The following is a 22,181-nucleotide window of genomic DNA, read 5'->3' on the forward strand; positions in this document are numbered from 1 at the left end:
CACTGAAAGCTAGGCAGTAGCCAGTCAAGGAGTCAGAGAGACAATATTTTACCCCCCACTTTACTGTTTTTTTGGGGGGCCTATGCTGCTTCCACAGTAGTCTACTGTCAAGTTGTATCATAGCTTCATCCACTGAGAGGGCTTGCCATGGGTGAAGTAGTTTGGGTAAATTCTCTTGCAGTATTTTGATAATAGTCCTGACTTTGTCTGCCACTCCTCCCTCTAAACTCTTCTTTCTCCTCCCTCTCCCTCCATTCCCCTCTCCCTCCATTCCCCTCTCCCTCCATTCCCCTCTCCCTCCATTCCCCTCTCCCTCCATTCCCCTCTCCCTCCATTCCCCTCTCCCTCCATTCCCCTCTTTATCCTCGCTCTATCCCTCCAATCATCTCCAACTCCTCCTCCCTGCCTTCTGGTGCTGAGCCATGACTCTCCCAATCACTTCCCTCACTCCTGTCATTGACCTAGAGTAACGGGGGGGAGAGATATCTCTCTCTGTCCTTCTCAGACTTGTCTTGCTCTCCCTCTTTTTTTCCCTCAACTATACACATACTTTCTTCCTAATAATCAACTGTTAGGGGTTTCCATAATATTTTGTGGTACAGTTACACGCCTCCCATCTCACAGTAAACGGTATCATCATGATGTCATACAGCACTTAAAGTCAATCAATTAAAATGATTTCATGAAAACCTTAGTGTCCAGATTTTCTCAGTTCATGGCGTGCATACAGTACCAGTCAAAAGTTTGGACACACCTACTCATTCAAAGGTTTGTCTTTATTTTGACTATTTTATACATTGTAGAATAATAGTGCAGACATCAAAAATATGAAATAACACATTATGGAATCATGTAGTAACCAAAAAAGTGTTAAACAAATCAAAATATATTTCAGATTCTTCAAAGTAGCCACCCTTTGCCTTGATGACAGCTTTGCAAACTCTTGGCATTCTCTCAACCAGCTTCACCTGAAATGCTTTTCCAACAGTCTTGAAGGAGTTCCCACATATGCTGAACACTTGTTGGCTGCTTTTCCTTCACTCTGTGGTCCAACTCATCCCAAACCCTCTCAATTGGGTTGAGATCGGGTGATTGTGGAGGCCAGGTCATCTGATGCAGCTCTCCATCACCTTCTTGGTCAAATAGCCCTTATACATCCTGGAGGTGTGTTGGGTCATTGTCCTGTTGAAAAACAAATGATGGTCCCACTAAGCATACACACTTAATATGCTCATGGATGAGCAGCGGGGTTAGATTATAACCATAAAGGCTATATAGGGTAGAGGTCGACCGATTTAATCGGAATGGCCGATTTTAATTATGGCTGTTTTCATAACAATTGGAAATCTGTATTTTTGGACACCGATTTGGCCGATTTTTGACTTAAAAAAATAATAATTTGGGGATTTATAAAAATAAAAAAATGGACCTTTATTTAACTAGGCAAGTCAGTTAAGAACACATTCTTACTTTCAATGACCACCTAGGAACGGTGGGTTAACTGCCTTGTTCAGGGGCAGAACGACAGATTTTTACCTTGTCAGCTCAGGGATTCAATCTTGCAACCTTACGGTTAACTAGTCCAACGCTCTAACCACCTGCTTTACATTGCACTCCACGAGGTTACGCGAATGCAGTAAGAAGCTAAGGTAAGTTGCTAGCTAGCATTAAACTTATCTTTATAAAAAACAATCAATCATAATCACTAGTTATCATCAACCATGTGTAGTTATTACTAGTTTATCTAGCCTGTCCTGCGTTGCATATAATCGCTTAGGTACACGTTGTTCCAACCATAAACATCAATGCCTTTCTTAAAATCAATACACAAGTATATATTTTTAAACCTGCATTTAGCTAAAAGAAATCCAGGTTAGCAGGCAATATTAACCAGGTGAAATTGTGTCATTTTGCGTTCATTGCACGCAAAGTCAGTGTATATGCAACAGTTTGGGTCGCCTGGCTCGTTGCGAACTAATTTGCCAGAATTTTACGTAATTATGACATAGCATTGAAGATTGTGCAATGTAACAGGAATAACGTTTTGTTTTCGAGATGATAGTTTCCGGATTCGACCATATTAATTACCTAAGGCTCGTATTTCTGTGTGTTATTATGTTATAATTAAGTCAATGATTTGATAGAGCAGTCTGACTGAGCGATGGTAGGCAGCAGCAGGCTCGTAAGCATTCATTCAAAATAGCACTTTCGTGCATTTTGCCAGCAGCTCTTTGCAATGCTTCAAGCATTGCGCTGTTTATGACTTCAAGCCTGTCAACTCCCGAGATTAGGCTGGTGTAACCGATGTGAAATGGCTCGCTAGTTAGCCGGGTGCGCGCTAATAGCATTTCAAACGTCACTCGCTCTGAGACTTGGAGTAGTTGTTTCCCCTTCCTCTACTTGGGTAACGCTGCTTCGAGGGTAGCTGTTGTCGATGTGTTCCTGGTTCGAGCCCAGGTAGGAGCGAGGAGAGGGACGGAAGCTTTACTGTTACACTGGCAAGACTAAAGTGCCTATAAGAACATCCAATAGTCAAAGGTATATGAAATACAAATTGTATAGAGAGAAATAGTCCTATAATTCCTATAATATCTACAACCTAAAACATCTTACCTGGGAATATTGAACACTCATGTTTAAAGGAATCACCAGCTTTCATATGTTCTCATGTTCTGAGCAAGGAACTTAAACGTTAGCTTTTTTACGTGGCACATATTGCACTTTTACTTTCTTCTCCAACACTTTGTTTTTGCATTATTTAAACCAAGTTGAACATGTTTCATTATTTGAGGCTAAATTGATTTTATTGATGTATTATATTAAGTTAAAATAAGTGTTCATTCAGTATTGTTGTAATTGTCATTATTACAAAAAAAAAGGAAAAAAACGTCCGATTAATCGGTATCGGGGGTTTTGGTCCTCCAATAATCGGTATCGGCGTTGAAAAATCATAATCGGTCGACCTCTAATATAGGGTACTCGCACTTCAAGACCCATGGTCAGATTACTTTTCATAGATGGTAAGAAGTCAAAGTATGTGGCAGAACTGTTTACAGATTCAATTAGTTACAAAGCTGGGACAGTTTCCAAATGAATAGCATCGGTAGAAACGGGACAAAACAAGCAACTTGTTAGCTGGCTATGCAAACAAATATCACTGCAAATCGATATCATATGAGCTCCACTGTGCGGGCTTCTACCCTAACACGACAGCTAAGGTGTCAAATTTTAGGATAACAGTGAATATCTGTACCTAGCAAACATGACAAACCATAACCTAAGCCTAACAGATAAACAACATTACTCTGATCTCAATTTTGGCAGCTAGTTAGCTGGTTGTCTGCATGGCTAGCTAGTGAAAGTGACCGCTGAAGTTGACACCAAACAACTGTTCTGACCAGACAGACTAGCTAGCTAGCAAGCTATAGCAAGCAGCTTGGGCTGTTTTCCATATGAATTACATCGGTAGAAACAAGATTGAACAACCAACTAGTTAGCTGACTATATACAGCTAAACACAAACTACTTCCATGAGACTGAGAGCAATCATTCGAGCTCCACCGCTGATGTGCTCACCTGTACCAACCAAGTAATCATGACAGGATTTGCGTGCCTGTGTGTCTGCGTGTGTAGGTTTGAGAAGATGATCAGTGGGATGTACATGGGGGAGCTGGTGCGTCTGATCCTGGTAAAGATGGCCAAGGAGGACCTGGTGTTCAAGGGTCACACCACTCCTGACCTCCTCACCACAGGACACTTCCAGACCAGCTTCGTCTCCGCCATCGAAAACGACAAGTCAGTAGTATGAGTGTACAATATATGTGTGAGACTGTGGGCCTATTTAATCAACGTATAAAATAATAGATGACATGGCTCTTTCTTTGACTCTGTCTTGTATCTTGATATAACTTGGTTGATGATCATGAATATGATGCTGCTGCTAATGATGATGATCATGAATATGATGATGCTGATGATGATGAATATGATGATAGTGTGATGATGCTGCTGATGATGATAATGATGAGCAAGTACCAAACCTAATGTTATACTTTTTAAACCAGTATGTAACTGAGGTGGTGCTCTCTTTCTGACAGAGACCAGGAGGGTCTGGTGAGTGCGGAGAAGGTGCTGAGGGGGCTGGGCCTGGACCCCTCTGGGGAGGACTGCGTGGCCACTCAGAGGGTGTGTCAGGTGGTGTCGACGCGGGCCGCCCACCTGTGTGCTGCCACGCTAGTCTCTGTTTTGAGACAGATCAGAGACAACAAGGCTGCGGAGAGGCTGAGGACAACCATAGGAGTGGACGGCTCTGTCTACAAGAACCACCCACAGTGAGTGGAGCAGTCTTTGTGCGTCGCGTGTGTTTTAGCCCAAGTGTGTGTGTGTGTGAGCTTTGAGATGCTGTACTCCGGGGTTATCTCTAACAAGAGTGGGGATCAATGACATTGTTATTGTGGATCCCGCCAATTCAGGATAGAACAGATGAAGTGTTGTACTTGAAATGGCACTTAATGTATTTTACTAGATACTCAGGCAAGCTACATCTTCTCTGTGACACACCACTGTGGGTTACTACTCACTGAAGTATAGAAGAAGTGCTCTTACTTCTATGGCATTAGAATGAACTAAACTAGACTGCACTGTGTAATTACAGTGGAACTGACCCTCATCTCAAATGCCAGTCCAGAATTTGGTTGGCTTTCAGTTCATCCTGTTCTACAGATGTTGGATTTTAATTTGATCACGCTGTTGTTTCAGGAAATGTCCTGCAGCAAAATTTTAGTGTATTTGTTTAAAAAGGCTTTGTAATTTCCACTTGACTTGATTTCCCCTTACAAAAATGTATCCATCCCAACAAAAATGTTTATTAATTATAATTCCCACACTAATTCAGATTTCCTGTCTCTGCAGGATTATTTTCCTGCTGTGAGAAACTGGTCAAATTTAAGATTCTACGCCATGTAAAATAAGACCTTCAAATCAAGTGCTACCATTTCCTCTATCCCTTGTGGACACTGTAGATCTTAAGCAGCGCAAGGCTCAAATACACTACTACTCCAGTGCTTTCACCACATCAAAAATTAAATGCAATTGCACAATATCACATTTCATTCAAATGTATTCCGACTCAATTTGACACTCAATCTACAACTCTGAGTTTCACACCAGAGCCATGACTCACTGAAGTATAAGAATTTTCCTAGAATAAACTATTGTTGTGACTTTACTTTCATTAATCTGACTGTTATTTATCTAATCAACTAACGATGTTTAATTGTTACCGATTTTTATTTTTTAAATTAATCATGCAACAATTAACTCATTAGGAATTGGGACACCACGAGAGCGGTTTATTTTTTTATTTAACTTTAACCATCTCCCGAATTAAACTCTAAAGGTCTTTACCTATTATATCCATAAACGGTCAACTCATTGATCATAACATCATATCGTCATTTGAACAGTCGTAACCTCCTTCATCTACAAAACCCCATCCTTATGATTCAGTACTACACATTGGTTTCATTATTTGTTTACTAGCTAACTAAATGACAACACAGGATAAACATACACACTTAATACATTAGAAACAGGTCCCTAGCAGACTGACACAATATTGCGGCTTATGAGAGACCGAGAGAGAGAATACTTTGGTACATTTAGAAACTACTCTCACAGTAGTCATATACTTTTCTCACGAACTGTCTCCCGTTTGGACTAAGACCTCAGTAATTTATTTCTCTACCATAAGCCACCTCTAACATCGTTTTAGGAAAATGTGGCACTATGTCCAACCGGCTTCACAATCACAGACCATGTGTATGGCGTCGTGTGGGCGAGCAGTTTGCTGATGTCAACGTTGTGAACAGAGTGCCCCATGGTGGTGAGGGGTTATGGTATGTGCAGGCGTAAGCTACAGACAGTGAACACAATTGCATTTCATCGATGGCAATTTGAATGCACAGACATACAGTGAAGAAATCCTGAGGCCTATTGTGTGGCTTTTAAAAATAAATAAATGAAGGTGTCTATGGCCAACAGCTGCATATCTGTATTACCAGTCATGTGAAATCCATAGATTAGGACCTAATGAATTGATTTCATTAGAACTGACTGATTTCCTCATGAACTGTAACTCCAGTAAAGTCTTTGAAATTGTTGCATGTTGCTTTTTTATATTTTTATTTATTTAGTATAAATTACACTGGATGATGGGAATTACAATGGAATTCACCCTTAAATCTCAAGTGCCAATTAAATTTACAGGACCAAGTAAGGAATGGTTTATTCACTAAGAAACATGAACAAATTATATTTAATTTACCAACAGTTTACTAATAGCTAATTAAACCTTTACAATTTTTTTTTAAGCTTAAAAGTAAAGTCGTGCCTCTCCTCGCCCAGGTTTGCGCGGCGGCTACACAAGATGGTGCGGCGGCTGGTGCCGGACTGCGATGTGCGTTTCCTGCGCTCAGAGGACGGCAGCGGGAAGGGGGCGGCCATGGTGACGGCGGTGGCGTACCGGCTGGCTACCCAACATGCCGAGCGGCAGCGTATCCTGGACGCCCTGCGTCTGAGCCGGGAGCAGCTGTTGGAGGTGAAGAGGAGGATGGGAGAGGAGATTAACAGAGGCCTGGCCAAGGAGAGTCATGATCAAGCCACCGTCAAGATGCTGCCCACCTACGTCCGCTCCACCCCCGACGGCACAGGTATAGGTTCAGCATAGGAATGGGTGGTATCTACGGAAGAATCTCAATTTCAGTTCCTCATGTTCTCTCGGCTCATTCTCAAAAAACATTGGATTAGAAGGTCAGAGGGGAGGGAGATGGAGGAGTGTGTGTGTCTGGGAGGAGATGGAGCCATACGATGTTAATTGAAGGGTACCTGTCACGAGAATTTTCAATCACAATAATGATAATTAAACAGTAATTTAATCTTTGACCAATTTCCCGAGGTTTGTAAGACCCTGGGTTCAATAATAATTGGGCAAAGTCTCAGATTTTGTAAAATGTTTGTTGTTCTTTATTCACGAGAGCTCTAAAGTAGAAAATGAGGACCCAGTCCCTTTTATAATACACACTCACATTATCTTTAGGCCCTGCTCAAACGGCCAGTATTTTTCCACTAACCACATTATAGAGAAAGAACCATCAATCTTGTCACATTCTTTCACTTCCCCTCCCCCTCTTGGTTTGTAAACCTCAAATGGTTTTCAATTATCTGTTTTTCAACTTCTCTGCTTACACCCCTACTAAAGAATATAATACCCTAGTATTAAAATTCTAACAGATCTACACACATCCTCATTTTATCTTATGATTCTCAAACATTTAACACTATTATAAAATTTCAGAGTGGAACACTTTAGCCATTATCTTAAAACATAGACTAATTTGTATCAGTACCCCCCCAATGGGCCTTACATTTTAGAATTTTAGAAAGCCTTTGATTGAACATCCTGGAAAATAGACAGATGTCCTTGGAAGGACTATAGCAGGAGACTGAGGAGTAGGATGTAACCTTAAGCCGTTACATGTAGTTAAGAATTTACCAAATCAATACACCAATTCCACCTGTATCTAGGATGTGTGTGTGGGTGGTCAGCCAGCAATTAGAGGGTTACCGGTTGGAAATTCAGGGCTGACAAAGTCCGCCAGGATGTGAATACCTACTGCCGTTCTTAAACAAGGCACATAACCCCCAAGCTGCTAAATGTAAACGATTAAATAAAAAATATGTTAAGTTAAATGTAGGAGTGTTTTCGCGCTTGCTTAGCTACCTTCCCTATTGTCTGACTCATTGAACTTATCAGAGCACGGTGACTTCTTGGCCCTTGACCTCGGTGGGACCAACTTCCGAGTTCTGCTGGTTCGCGTGCGGGGCGGGAAGAGACGCAGCGTGGAGATGCACAACAAGATCTATGCCATACCCCAGGAGGCTATGCAGGGCACTGGAGAGGAGGTAATCCGGAAATGTCCGTCTCAATGTCTGTTACGTCACCGTCCCAGTCCACTGCATTGGTCATTTGACACATCTCTCTCGGTCTGTTCTCTGTCAGCTGTTTGACCACATAGTGCACTGCATCGCTGACTTCCTGGAGTACATGGGTATGAAAGGAGCTTCCTTGCCCCTCGGCTTCACCTTCTCCTTCCCCTGCCATCAGAACAAACTGGACCAGGTAACAAAGCAAACTCGCACACGCAAAACTCGTTTTAAACATCGTTTTTGGATGGCTTGAACCTCTCTAAGACAAAACGTTAAACACTTGAGAACAGTCAATGTGCTCTGTCTGCACCTGTTCATTCAAATGGTAACGCTTGGAAGGACAAGTGCTGACAGGAGTGGACGAAGTGCATCACATGGTCTATTCACACATTCTATAGGCGTCTGTAGTAGAGGTCAACCGATTATGGTTTTCCAACTCCGATACCGATTTATTGGAGGACCAAAAAAAAAGCCGATGCCCATTTAATCGGCTGATTTTAAAATATATATATATATATTTATATATATTTGTAATAATGACAATTACAACAATACTGAATGAACACTGAACACTTATTTTAACTTAATATAATGCATTAATCTATTTAGTCTCAAATAAATAATGAAACATACTCAATTTGGTTTAAATAATGCAAAAACAGTGTTGGCGAAGAAAGTAAAAGTGCAATATGTGCCATGTAAAAAAATGAACGTTTAAGTTCCTTGCTCAGAACATATGAAAGCTGGTGGTTCAATATTCCCAGTTAAGAAGTTTTAGGTTGTAGTTATTATAGAAATTATGACGCGTCGACTATTTCTCTCTATTCCATTTGTATTTCATATACCTTTGACTATTGGATGTTTAATAGGCACTATAGTATTGCCAGCCTAATCTCAGGAGTTGATAGGCGTGAAGTCAAACAGCTCTGTGCTTCAAGCATTGCTAAGAGCTGCTGGCAAACGTAGTAAAGTTTGAATGAATGCTTACGAGCCTGCTGCTGCCTACCACCGCTCAGTCAGACTGCTCTATGAAATATCAAATCATAGACTTAATTATAATATAATAAACAGAAATACAAGCCTTAGGTCATTAATATGGTCAAATCCGGAAACGATCATTTCGAAAAGAAAAAGTTTATTCTTTCAGTGAAATACAGAACCGTTCCGTGTTTTAGCGAATAGGTGGCAACCCTAAGTCTAAATATTGCTGTTACATTGCACAACATTCAATGTTATGTCATAATTATGTAAAATTCTGGAAAATCACTTCACAACGAGCCAGGCGGGCCAAACTGTTGCATATACCCTGACTCTGCGTGCAATGAACGCAAGAGAAGTGACACAATTTCCCTAGTTAATATTGCCTGCTAACATGAATTTCTTTTAACTAAATATGCAGGTTTAAAAAAATATATACTTCTGTGTATTGATTTTAAGAAAGGCATTGATGTTTATGGTTAGGTACATTTGTGCAACGATTGTGCTTTTGTTAAATCATCCCTTATTTGGTGAAGTAGGCTGTGATTCGATGATAAATTAACAGGCACCGCATCGATTATATGCAATGCAGGACAAGCTAGTTAACTACACATGGTTGATGATATTACTAAGTTAACTCGTGATTGTGACGATTGATGCTAGCTAGCAACTTAACTGGGCTCTTTGCTGCACTCGCGTAACAGGTGGTCAGCCTGCCACGCAGTTTCCGCGTGGAATGCAATGTAATCGGCGTCCAAAAATGCCGATTTACCGATTGTTATGAGAACTTGAAATCAGCCATGCCAATTAATTGGTCGCCCTGTAGCCTGCGATCCTGACATAGTATAGACTAACCAACACTCTGCTCAGGGCCAGGTAAAGATGCCCATCCCCCGCCCTCCTAATGTGATGTCCATTCCTCCTCCTCCTCAGGGTATCTTGCTAAAGTGGACCAAAGGTTTCAAAGCTACCGGCTGCGAGGGAGAGGATGTTGTGTCTCTACTGAAGGATGCTATCCACCGCAGAGAGGTTAGAGGTCACACCCACCCACTGGGCTTAGTCACAATCCTACACTGCCCAGAATCAAAACGCTGTTACACATTACAGTACCTGTAGGATCTGAAATCCATTTTAAATTGCATATGATACCATGAAAGTACACCAAACGTAACTTTTTTGGAATTTGATATTATAGTATACCAATCTGAAATCCTTCGGTTATGAAAAAGGGTTCCATGTTAGTGATCCATAAGTCCTTGTGTTGATGTTTTTGTAGGAGTTTGACCTGGACGTGGTTGCCGTGGTGAATGACACTGTGGGCACCATGATGACCTGTGGCTACGAAGACCCACTGTGTGAGGTGGGCCTCATCGTAGGTGAGTCTCCAATAGCCTACTGTATGTTCCTTCTGGATCACAAGCACAGTCTGTAAGAAATCAATAACTGCCTTCCTTTGAGTGTCTGTCTCTCTCTCTCTCTTTCTCACACACACACACACACACACACACACACATTTCCCCTCTCTCCAGGTACTGGCACCAATGCCTGCTACATGGAGGAAATGCAGAATGTGGAGCTGGTGGAGGGGGACGAGGGGAGGATGTGTGTTAACATGGAGTGGGGGGCCTTTGGGGACCACGGGGAGCTGGACGACTTCAGCACAGAATTCGACCGAGCCGTGGACGACTGTGCCACCAACCCTGGCAAACAGAGGTAGCTTATTACTGTTTTATAATGGTGTTGAAAGAAAAACAAAGAGCACACCTTTAGTTGGGGTGCTGATTTACGGAGGCTGAATTAAACAAATTAAATCTCCTTCCTGTGGATTTATTGGACTGTTTGTTAAAGTTGATTTATGTGTCTTTGGAGGCTGGGATTAGGTTTGCAAAGGGAGGGTATATTAAAGGAATCTTTCTAAATTTACCAGTAAACTACCAGAATTTGTGTAATCTATCACAAAACATCTAGTGGCCATTTTGGGTACTTCAGATTATCACAGGTGTCTGTAATTATCTCTGGCCCTCTGTGGCTTTATCAATATGAAATATACTAAATTAGATTATTTTAAAATAAAAAGTGACAATGCTGTAAAAAAATATATATATAAATATAAACCAACTTAGTGAAAACCATTGGTGTTTAATATGAGGGTTTTAGCATGAAATATCCTTCATTTATTTACTTATTTTGCTATGTCAATGTATTTGTTAATGTTTTGAAGTTAAACTGGTAGCAGTTGTGAAAAAAGTAAATAGTTGGAAGAGTTGCTGTGTTAATAGAAAATAATGACATTGTTTTTCGATTTATTTTTTTCATTTATTATGCTATCGACTAGGCGGCGATAATAAATGAATAATACACTGAAAAAGTATTAATGCAACATGTAAAGTGTTGGTCCCATGTTTCATGAGCTGAAATTAAAGATCCCAGAAATGTTCCATACACACACAAAGCTTATTACTCTCAAATTTTGTGCACAAATTTGTTTACATCCCTTTTAGTGAGCATTTCTCCTTTGCCAAGATAATCCATCCAACTGACAGGTGTCATATCAAGAAGCTGATTAAACAGCATGATCATTACTCAGGTGTACGACTCTCTAAAATGTGCAGTTTTTTCACAACAGTTTTGAAGGAGCGCGCAATTGGCATGCTGACTGCAGAAATGTCCACCAGAGCTCTTGACAGAGAATTTAATGTTAATTTCTCTACCATAAGCAGACTTCAAAGTCGTTTTAGTGAATTTGGCAGTACGTCCAACTGGCCTCAGAACCGCAGACCACTTGTACGGCGTCGTGTGGGCGAGCGGTTTGCTGATATCAACGTTGTGAACAGAGTGCCCCATAGTGGCAAGGGGTTGTGGTATGGGCAGGCATAAGCTACGGACAGCGAACATCATTTGCATTTTATCTTTGGCAATTTGAATGCACAGACACTGTGACAAGATCCTGAGGCCCATTGTAGTGCCATTCATCCGTCGCCATCACCTCATGTTTCAGCATGATAATTCATGGCCCCGTGTCGCATGGATCTGTACACAATTCCTGGAAGCTGAAAATGTCTGTTCGATGGCCTGCATACTCACCAAACATGTCACCCATTGAACTTGTTTGGGATGCTCTGGATCGAAGTGTAGTACAGCGTGTTCGAGTTTCTGCCAATATCCAGAAACTTCACACAGCTATTGAAGAGTGAGACAACATTTCACAGACCACAATCAACAGCCTGATGAACAATGCAAAGGATATGTGTCGCGCTGCATGAGGCAATGGTGATCACATCAGATACAGACTGGTTTTCTGATCCACGCCATTATTTTTATTTTTTTTAAAGGTATCTGTATTCCCAGTCATGTGAAATCCATAGATTAGGGCCTACTGAATTTATTTCATTTGACTCATTTTCTTATATTAACTGTAACTCAGTAAAATCTTTTAAATTGTTGTGTTATACATTTTTGTTCGGTGTGTATGTACAGTGCATTCGGAAAGTATTCAGATTTTTGCAAATCTATTAAAAATATCACATTTACATAAGTATTCAGACCCTTTACTCAGTACTTTGTTGAAGAACCTTCGGCAGCGATTACAGCCTTAAGTCTTCTTGGGTATGAAGCTATAAGCTTGGCACATCTGTATTTGTGGAGTTTCTTCCATTCTCTGCAGATCCTCTCAAGCTCTGTCAGATTGGATGGGGAGTGTCGCTGCACAGCTATTTTCAGGTCTCTCCAGAGATGTTAGATCGGGTTCAAGTCTGGGCTCTGGCTGGGCCACTCAAGGACATTCAGAAACTTGTCCTGAAGCCACTCCTGAATTGTCTTGGCAGTTTGCTTACGGTCGTTGTCCTGTTGGAAGGTGAACCTTCACCCCAGTCTGAGCGCTCTTGAGCAGGTTTTCATTAAGGATCTCTCTGTACTTTACTCCGTTCATCTTTCCCCCGATCCTGACTAGTCTCCCAGTCCTTGCCATGGGAAAACATCCCCACAGCATGGTGCTGCCACCACCATGCTTCACCGTAGGGATGGTGCCAGGTTTCCTCCAGACATAACGCTTGGCATTCAGGCCAACGAGTTCAATCTTGGTTTCATCAGATCAGAGAATCTTGTTTCTCATGGTCAGTCCTTTTAGGTGCCTTTTGGCAAACTCCAAGCGGTCTGTCATGTGCCTTTCACTGAGGAGTTGCTTCCTTCTGGCCACTCTACCATAAAGGCCTGATTGGTGGAGTGCTCCAGAGATGGTTGTCCTTCTGGAAGGTTCTCCCATCTCCACAGAGGAGATTATCCTTCAAAGATAATTAGTAAAAATCCAAATAACTTCACAGATCTTCATTGTAAAGGGTTTAAACATGGTTTCCCATGCTTGTTCAATGAACCATAAACAATTAATGAACATGCATGTGGAATGGTCGTTAAGACACTAACAGCTTACAGACGGTAGGCAATTAAGGTCACAGTTATGAGAACTTAAGACACTAAAGAGGCCTTTCTACTGACTCTGAAAAACACCAAAAGAAACATGCCCAGGGTCCCTGCTCATCTGCATGAACGTGCCTTAGGCATACTTCAAGGAGGCATGAGGACTGCAGATGTGGCCAGGGCAATAAATTGCAATGTCCATACTATGAGACGCCTAAGACCGCGCTACAGGGAGACAGGACGGACAGCTGATCATCCTCGCAGTGGCAGACCACGTGTAACAACACCTACACAGGATCGGTACATCCAAACATCACACCTGCGGGACAGGTACAGGATGGCAACAACAACTGCCTGAGATGCACCAGGAACGTACAGTCCCTTCATCGGTGCTCAGACTGTCCGCAATAGACTGAGAGGCTGGACTGAGGGCTTGTAGGCCTGTTGTAAGGCAGGTTCTCACCAGACATCACCGGCAACAATGTTGCCTATGGGCACAAATCCTCCGTCGCTGGACCAAACAGGACTGGCAAAAAGTGCTCTTCACTGACGAGTCGCGGTTTTGTCTAACCAGGGGTGATGGTCGGATTCGCGTTTATTGTCGAAGGAATGAGCGTTACACCGAGGCCTGTACTCTGAATCGATTTGTAGGTGGAGGGTCCGTCATGGTCTGGGGCGGTGTGTCACAGCATCATCGGATTGAGCTTGTTGTCATTGCAGACATCCTCCTCCCTCGTGTGGTACCCTTCCTGCAGGCTCATCCTGACATGACCCTCCAGCATGACAATGCCACCAGCCATACTGCTCGTTTTGTCCGTGATTTCCTGCAAGACAGGAATGTCATTGTTCTGCCATGGCCAGCAAAGAGCCCGGATCTCAATCCCATCGACCACGTCTGAAATGTCCGGGAACTTGCAGGTGCCTTGGTGGAAGAGTGCGGTAACATCTCACAGCAAGAACTGGCAAATCTGGTGTAGTCATGAGGAGATGCACTGTAGTACTTAATGTGTCTTGTGGCCACACCAGATACTGACTTTTGATATTGACCCCCCTTTGTTCAGGGACACACTATTCCATTTCTGTTAGTCACATGTCTGTGGAACTTGTTCAGTTTGTCTCAGTTGTTGAATCTTATGTTCATACAAATATTTACACATGTTAAGTTTGCTGAAAATAAACGCAGTTGACAGTGAGGACATTTCTTTTTTTTGCTGAGTTTATTTTAGATTCTTCAAAGTAGCCTTGATGACAGCTTTGTATATCTTTTTGATTTCACACTTTTTTGGTTACTACATGATTCCACATGTTATTTCATAGTTTTGATGTCTTCACACAATGTAGAAAATAGTCAAAAATAAAGAAAACCGCTTGAATGAGTAGGTGTCCAAACTTTTGACTGGTAATGTGTATATAAAACAAAATAGTTATTAAAGTATAAAATACCAACATATATTTTCTGTTAATTACCAAAATAGCAGAAATTTGCAGTAATTATTTTGTAAATTACCAGTAGCTTTGCAACCATAGCTGGGACTACTACACGCACCAGTGCAATAACGCTTTCATCCATAAAACCTGAAGTGTGGTTTTCCACAGTAGGATTCTGTCAAATAAACTGTGTAGCAGTAAGCCTCAGGATTCAAGTCTCTCTCTCTCTCTCTCTCGGTCTCTGTCAGGTATGAGAAGCTGATCAGTGGGATGTACCTTGGGGAGATAGTGAGGAACGTACTGCTGGAGTTCACTGCAAAGGGACTTCTGTTCCGAGGCAAACTCTCTGAGAGGCTGAAGACCAGAGGCATCTTTGAAACCAAGTTCCTCTCGCAGATCGAGAGGTGAGTCGGTGTCAGAGTTCGCTTGTCTGGGAATGTTTGACAATTACGCCTTCAGTCACTATCTAGTGTTGATGTCTGATGAGCAAAAGGAAGATTTGGAAAAGTGTCACTAAAAAGGCTAACAGCCATGGTGGGAGCAACGTGTGCGTCCCTTTTTCAGCGTATCAAAGCTATTGGATTTCAATATTATGTCCCTCCTAGACACCAATGTCTAGCATAGGATGGAGAACAGTGTTGTGTGCACTTCATGTTCACAAAAATGATTTGTCTGTAACAGTCAGTGCCTGCCTGCCTGTCTCAACACCCCCCCCCCCCCCCCCCCCCCCCCCCCCCTCTCCCTGTCAGTGACCGTCTGGCCCTGAGGCAGGTGCGCTCCATCCTGCAGCACCTGGGTCTGACCAGTTCTACGTGTGACGACAGTATCCTGGTGAAGGAGGTGTGCAGCGTAGTGGCTCGCCGTGCTGCCCAACTCTGTGGTGCCGGCCTGGCCGCTGTGGTCGACAAGATCCGGCAGAACCGCAACCTCTCCGAGCTCAAAATCACAGTGGGTGTCGATGGAACGCTCTACAAACTACATCCACAGTGAGTGGTGATTAGATTAGTATTATCACAAAAAGAGAGTCAGGTTAAAGCTATACTTCAGGGGCTGTATTCATGAATCGTCTCAGAGTACGAGTGCTGATATAGGATTTAGCCTTTTCGATTACGATGAAAAACATATGGAGTGGGTGTACTCTACTTTTTTAATACGGGTGCAGACGTTAATTGCACATTTAACTGTAGGCAGCTGGTAGTTTTAGTTTATAGCCTTTACTTTGCTCTTACTTTTTCCTTTTATTATCTTACTGAATCTATGAATAAAATTTGTGGGTGCCAAAAGGATAAACATTGAGAAACTCGAACATAAGTTTTTCTTCAAGGCTCTGTTTCCATGGTTTCCATTTCGTGGTTACGTAGGTAAAATGCAAACATCAATCTAGTTAATTAAAATGTTACGCATGGTTTCTTTATGCATTTACAAACCTAATCTCCTTTCAATAATGATAAGAATTTGAGTTTAATTGGTGTGAGAGAGTGTAATTTATACACACACACACACAGTGCATTTGGAAAATATTCAGACCCTGTGACTTAACATTCTTTTTACGTACAGCCTTATTTTAAAATTGATTAAATACAAAATATTCTCAACAATCTACACACAATACCTGTTTTCGGTTTGTCATTATGGGGTATTTGACCAAGGACCCGATCGTCACTCTGACAGAGCTCCGTAGTTCCTCTGTGGAGATGGTTGTCCTTCTGGAAGGTTCTCCCATCTCTGCAGCACTCCACCAATCAGGCGTTTATGTTAGAGTGGCCAGATGGAAGCCACTCCTCAGTAAAAAGGCACACGACAGCCCCCTCGGAGTTTGCCAAAAGGCACCTAAAGGACTCTCAGACCATGAGAAACAAGATTCTCTGGTCTGATGAAACCATGATTGAACTCTTTGGCCTGAATGCCAAGTGTCACGTCTGGAGGAAACCTGGCAATATCCCTACGGTGAAGCATGGTGGTGGCAGCATCATGCTGTGGGCATGTTTTTCAGCGGCAGGAACTAGGAGACTAGTCAGGATCGAGGGAAAGATGAATGGATCAAAGTACAGAGATCCTTGATAACGCGCTCAGGACCTCAGACTTTTTAGCGAAGGTTCACCTTCCAACAGGACAACGACCCTAAGCACACAGCCAAGACAACGTAGGAGTGGCTTCGGGACAAGTCTCAATGTCCTTGAGTGGCCCAGCCAGAGCCCGGACTTGAACCCGATCAAACATCTCTGTAGAGACCTGAAAATAGCTGTGCATCGACGCTCCCCATCCAACCTGACAGAGCTTTAGAGGATCTTCAGAGAAGAATGGGAGAAACTCCACAAATACAGGTGTGCCAAGCTTGTAGTGTCATACCCAATAAGACTCAAGGCTGTAATCACTGTCAAAGGTGCTTCAACAAAGTACTGAGTAAAAGGGTCTGAAAACTTATGTAAATGTGATATTTCAATTTAACATTTTGCTGAAATGCATAACCTGTTTTTGCTTTGTCATTGTGTGTATATGTTGATATATACAATTGAATCAATTTAAGAATAAGGATGTAACATGATATAAATACATAAGTCTAGCCTCATACCTTTTAACCTCTCTGGGGTATGTGGGACGCTAACCCACACACTCGCCAACAGCCAGTGAAATAGCAGGTCGCCAAATTCAAAACAACAAAAATCTCATAATTCAGATTTCTCAAACATACAACTATTATATCCCATTTTAACGATACACTTCTCGTTAATCCAACCACACTGTCCGATTTCAAAAAGGCTTTACGGCGAAAACATAACATTAGATTATGTTAGGACAGCGCCTAGACAAGAAAAACCACACAGCCATTTTCCAAGCAAGGAGAGGTGTCACAAAAACCAGAAATACAGCTAAAATGAATCACTAACCTTTGATGATCTTCATCAGATGGCACTCATAGGACTTCATGTTACACAATACATGTATGTTTTGCTCGATAAAGTTCATATTTATATCCAAAAACCCCATTTTACATTGGCGTGTAATGTTCAGAAATGTTTTGCCTGCCAAAACTTCCGGTGAATGAGCAAATCAATTTACAGAATTACTCATCATAAACGTTGATAAAATATACAACTGTTATTCAAAGAATTATAGATACACTTCTCCTTAATGCAACCGCTGTGTAAGATTTCAAAAAAGCTTTACAGCGAATGCAAACTTTGCAATAATCTGAGTACAGCGCTCAGACACCAAAATAAGCCATACAGATACCCGCCATTTTGGAGTCAACAGAAGTCCCAAATAACATTATAAATATTCACTTACCTTTGATGATCTTCATGGGAATGCACTCCCAGGAATCCCAGTTCCAGAATAAATGTTTGTTTTGTTCGATAAAGTTAATCTTTATGTCCAAATACCTCCTTTTTGTTTGCGCGTTCAGTGGAGTAATCCAAATGCACTGTGCTCGCGCAGTTAGTTCAGACGAAATGTAAAAAAAGTTATATTACAGTTCGTAGAAACATGTCAAACGATGTATAGAATCATTCTTTAGGATGTTTTTATCATAAATCTTCCATAATATTCTAACAGGACGATTCCTTTGTCTTCAGAAATGAAAAGGAACACACCTAACTCTCACGAGAGCGTGCAAGATTGAGCTCATGTCATTTTCTCAGTCATCTGACTCCATATGCTCTTTTTCTCTCCCCATTCACAGTAGAAGCATGAAACAATTTTCTAAAGACTGTTGACATCTAGTGGAAGCCTTAGGAAGTGCAAAATGACCTCATTGACACTGTGTATTAGATAGGCAATCACTTAAACTATAACCTCAGATTTCCACACTTCCTGGTTGGATTTTTTCTCAGGTTGTTGCCTGCCATATGAGTTATGTTATACTCAGACATCATTCAAACAGTTTTTAGAAACTTCAGTGTTTTCTATCCAAATCTACTAATAATATGCATATTCTACCTTCTGGGCCTGAGTAGCAGGCAGTTTACTACGGGCACGCTTTTTATCCGGACGTCAAAATACTGCCCCCTACCCCGATGAAGTTAACAGCACCTTTTTACAGTGGCTGCATGTACATCTGCCTATGGGTTTGCCTCATTCTCTTGTCCCTGGCCGTATGAACTCACTTCCCCTTCGTTCCCTGCAGCTTCTGGTCCATTGTCTATTCTCAGTAAGAACAATCTAACCTGCCTCTGATCTCTCTCTCTCCCTCTCTCCCTATCTCTCCTCTTCACAGCTTCTCCAGCATCATGCATGAGACGGTCAGGGACCTGGCGCCTCAGTGCGAGGTCACTTTCCTCCAATCAGAGGACGGAAGTGGGAAGGGGGCGGCTCTCATCACGGCGGTGGCCTGTCGCATCCGAGACGCCGGACAGCGCTGAGCGAGGGGCTCTGGGGACAAGGGTTATGAACCAATTGGCACCCTATTTCCTAAATAGTGCAGTACCTTTGACCAGTGTCCTATGCTCAAAAGTAGTGTACTGAATAGGGGGCCATTTGGGACACAGCCATGGGCGGGGCCACAACAGGGACAGCACAGGATGACAAAGGGATACTGGAAAAGGAGCACAACGGACTTCTTACTTAGGGATTTGCTGTGCCTCATCGCATCTGTTAATCAAAAGTAGTGATGTTCACAACAGCCTGCGTTGTTTTTTTTCTTCGGTTTTTTGATTCTGGTGTGTGTTTGTAATAGAAGGTACTTGGCCGGTGGGCCACGTTGAAAAGGGACTTGCAGAGAATTAAATATTTTAGTTATGAATATGTTTTTGTTTTCTAACAGAAGCAGAGATTCTGTTTTCTTATGTGAAATGTGACAGTGATATTGATGACCTTAGCTGTGTTCGATGACGCATACTAACCATACTTTTTGTGACATAAATTGAGTATGTAGTATTCTTATTGGTCACAGTATGGATGGAGTTAGTATGCCAAAAGTTCCCGGATGTCGTACTAAATTCGCCAAAATACAAAGTATACAAGCAGTGAACACTATTTCTGTGCTTTTAGGGCCCCATAATGCAATTCTTCAGAAAATGAGCGTGGCTTCACAACGTTTTCAGATTTGAAGAAAATGGTGGAAAATATGCAGCCGAAGTTGGACGAGAGCAGATGCAAATTCATTGCTTTAACTAATGATGACATGTTTATCAATGTAATAAAGTCATGGCTTTACAAATAAGTTATATGTTGGCTGACAATTTGTTAGCCACGCTATCTTTACAGCAGTACCGGTATGTTAGCTAGTTACCTAACATAAGTTGGCTACTCCGATTTGTAAGTCGCTCTGGATAAGAGCGTCTGCTAAATGACTTAAATGTACTTATACATCGAACTTGCCAGGCAGTATATTAACTATATGCTATCTATCTACCCAACATTATGGACTTGATTATTCACATCATTCTTAGCTAAGTGGTATAGTAATTGTTAATTCTGGCTATCTACTCTGATTTCAGAGCACTCTCGTCTGAGTGCCAGAGCACAGAATAACAGATGAATTTTACGAACGCTCAACGCCTGTTGAATATGACCGGTGTCAGTAAACGTGGGCAAAAAAAAGCGTAATTAAATTATTGCCAGCAGCACAGTTGGAGTCACCAACGCTCTGGATAACATGAAAACAGTCTAACCAACTCGGCTAGGATGAGTACAATGGTCAGTGAGGTGGTCTCTTATTTGTGTTCGACTGTAGTTAGCTTGGGTGCTTGACTGCCGTTGTGAGCTCCGAACGCTTGGATCAACACTACGCCTTGAACGCTCTGAGATAGAAACACTTAGAATTTACAAATGGACAATCTGACAACGGATTGAATTTACAAACACACCCGAAATCGTAAAATGTCTAGCTAGTCATTTGTTTATGCTAGCAAGAGGTTGCATAGCAACAGCATTAACTTCAGGTAGACAGGCGAAGCACTAGTACGCTCAACTTAAAGGATACCGTTTGTTTACAGTATACTAAAATGAACTAGTAGTGTGTGTGTATATACTCAAATATATAGTATGTTCGTATGGGTATTCGAACACAGCTCATTTCTTCAGAATGGTGACTGCTGTACTAGGAATGAAATCGCACATGGGTTCAGAATCTGATATTTGAAATCTTTCAAATACTTTTGAGCATTTGCTTTACTCTACCTGGAGTGCCAGGTGGGTTAAGTTGGAACTTTTGGGATTTTTCTATTGGGTCCTTTGCAACAGGCCGCTCAATCAAGCACAGCTAAAGTATTTTAACAGATTTCCAATAGTACTTAAACTCATTAACATAACAGAATATGCCCACAATACCGTACTTATTATGTACCAAGTCCATTAATGCCACTCTGTTAGAACTAGAATGGTACATTAATTTATTTAAGAAATGTATTGTGTTTCATAAAATGCCTCTAACTAATGAAAAGTGGGAGTCTAGTGGTTAGAGCGTAGCCTAGTAGTTAGAGCGTTGGACTAGTAACCGAAAGGTTTCACGTTCGAATCCCTGAGCTGACAAGGTACAAATCTGTCGTTCTGCCCCTGAACAAGGCAGTTAACCCACTGTTACTAGGCCGTCATTGAAAATCTGAATTTGTTCTTAACTGACTTGCGTAGTTAAATAAAGGTAAAATCCAAAGTGAGGCTAAATTGTGAATTCAAACACTGACAATTATCGATTGGAATACACCTTATTTTAGAGTATGTCCTGGTTTGTCTGCAGGTGAAATGGAAAATTAAATGATTGTCCATGGCTCTAATCTAAATTTCTTTCTGCTTTTCCTAGAATTATACAGTATCTTCTTGCTATATTATCAACTGTATTGGAGAAGGTGGACCTTTGACCTTTTGAGAAGGAGTCGAGAGAGGATGCGAGGAATGGAGGAAAGGGGAATAGAGAAAGTGCACATGGTAGATTTCCAATTGGTTTAACGACTGCTCGCATCCTCCTCACCTTTTCTTACCTTTGTCCTTTTTCCAAAAGGAGGCCACTTTAGAAACATGTGCTTGTATAAATTGACTCCTCTCTGCTAGTGTGTCAAACGTTTAGAGCAGGTATTCCGTCAGGGGTACGCCCAATAAAAATGTGATTTTCTTTTTTTTGTCTGAGTAACCTTGTTTCACTTCCAAAAATAAAATGAAACCATCTAGTGTTGTGCGAAATAACACAATGTCAAATACAGGTAGCCTAGTCAAATAATTAACATCCAGTCACATTAACTGTTACTCTCTCGCGGGAAACCTTCATTCTTGCGCAGACATTTAGAAACTAAACATGACAATTTCAAAAATAAGCCATGGGAGTTTTGAGCGAGAATAAAGATGACTTTCGAGTAGTAAAAGCAACAGATACCATTAATAAGAAGGGGCTAGAAGCGTCTTATATGGTGAGCCACTGAGTGGCTAGGACAGGCAAGCCCTAT

General features: G+C 41.7%; 1 protein-coding gene across 1 annotated transcript in view; it reads left to right on the plus strand.

The window, feature by feature from the left end:
* The window catches only part of hk2 (hexokinase 2), a 68,816-nt gene extending 47,301 nt beyond the window's left edge, over nucleotides 1-21,515 (plus strand). The window contains exons 8-18 of the mRNA XM_029716624.1: nucleotides 3,634-3,795; nucleotides 4,098-4,331; nucleotides 6,406-6,710; nucleotides 7,814-7,962; nucleotides 8,060-8,179; nucleotides 9,898-9,993; nucleotides 10,241-10,340; nucleotides 10,494-10,677; nucleotides 15,054-15,209; nucleotides 15,555-15,791; nucleotides 19,022-21,515. Of these exons, the coding sequence (XP_029572484.1) occupies nucleotides 3,634-3,795; nucleotides 4,098-4,331; nucleotides 6,406-6,710; nucleotides 7,814-7,962; nucleotides 8,060-8,179; nucleotides 9,898-9,993; nucleotides 10,241-10,340; nucleotides 10,494-10,677; nucleotides 15,054-15,209; nucleotides 15,555-15,791; nucleotides 19,022-19,166 (1,888 nt within the window). The 3' untranslated portion in view covers nucleotides 19,167-21,515. The remainder of the gene's footprint in view (nucleotides 1-3,633; nucleotides 3,796-4,097; nucleotides 4,332-6,405; nucleotides 6,711-7,813; nucleotides 7,963-8,059; nucleotides 8,180-9,897; nucleotides 9,994-10,240; nucleotides 10,341-10,493; nucleotides 10,678-15,053; nucleotides 15,210-15,554; nucleotides 15,792-19,021) is intronic.
* The last annotated feature ends 666 nt before the right edge of the window (nucleotides 21,516-22,181 follow it).

This window comes from Salmo trutta, chromosome 27, assembly GCF_901001165.1.
Source record: "Salmo trutta chromosome 27, fSalTru1.1, whole genome shotgun sequence".
Lineage (NCBI taxonomy): Eukaryota > Metazoa > Chordata > Actinopteri > Salmoniformes > Salmonidae > Salmo > Salmo trutta.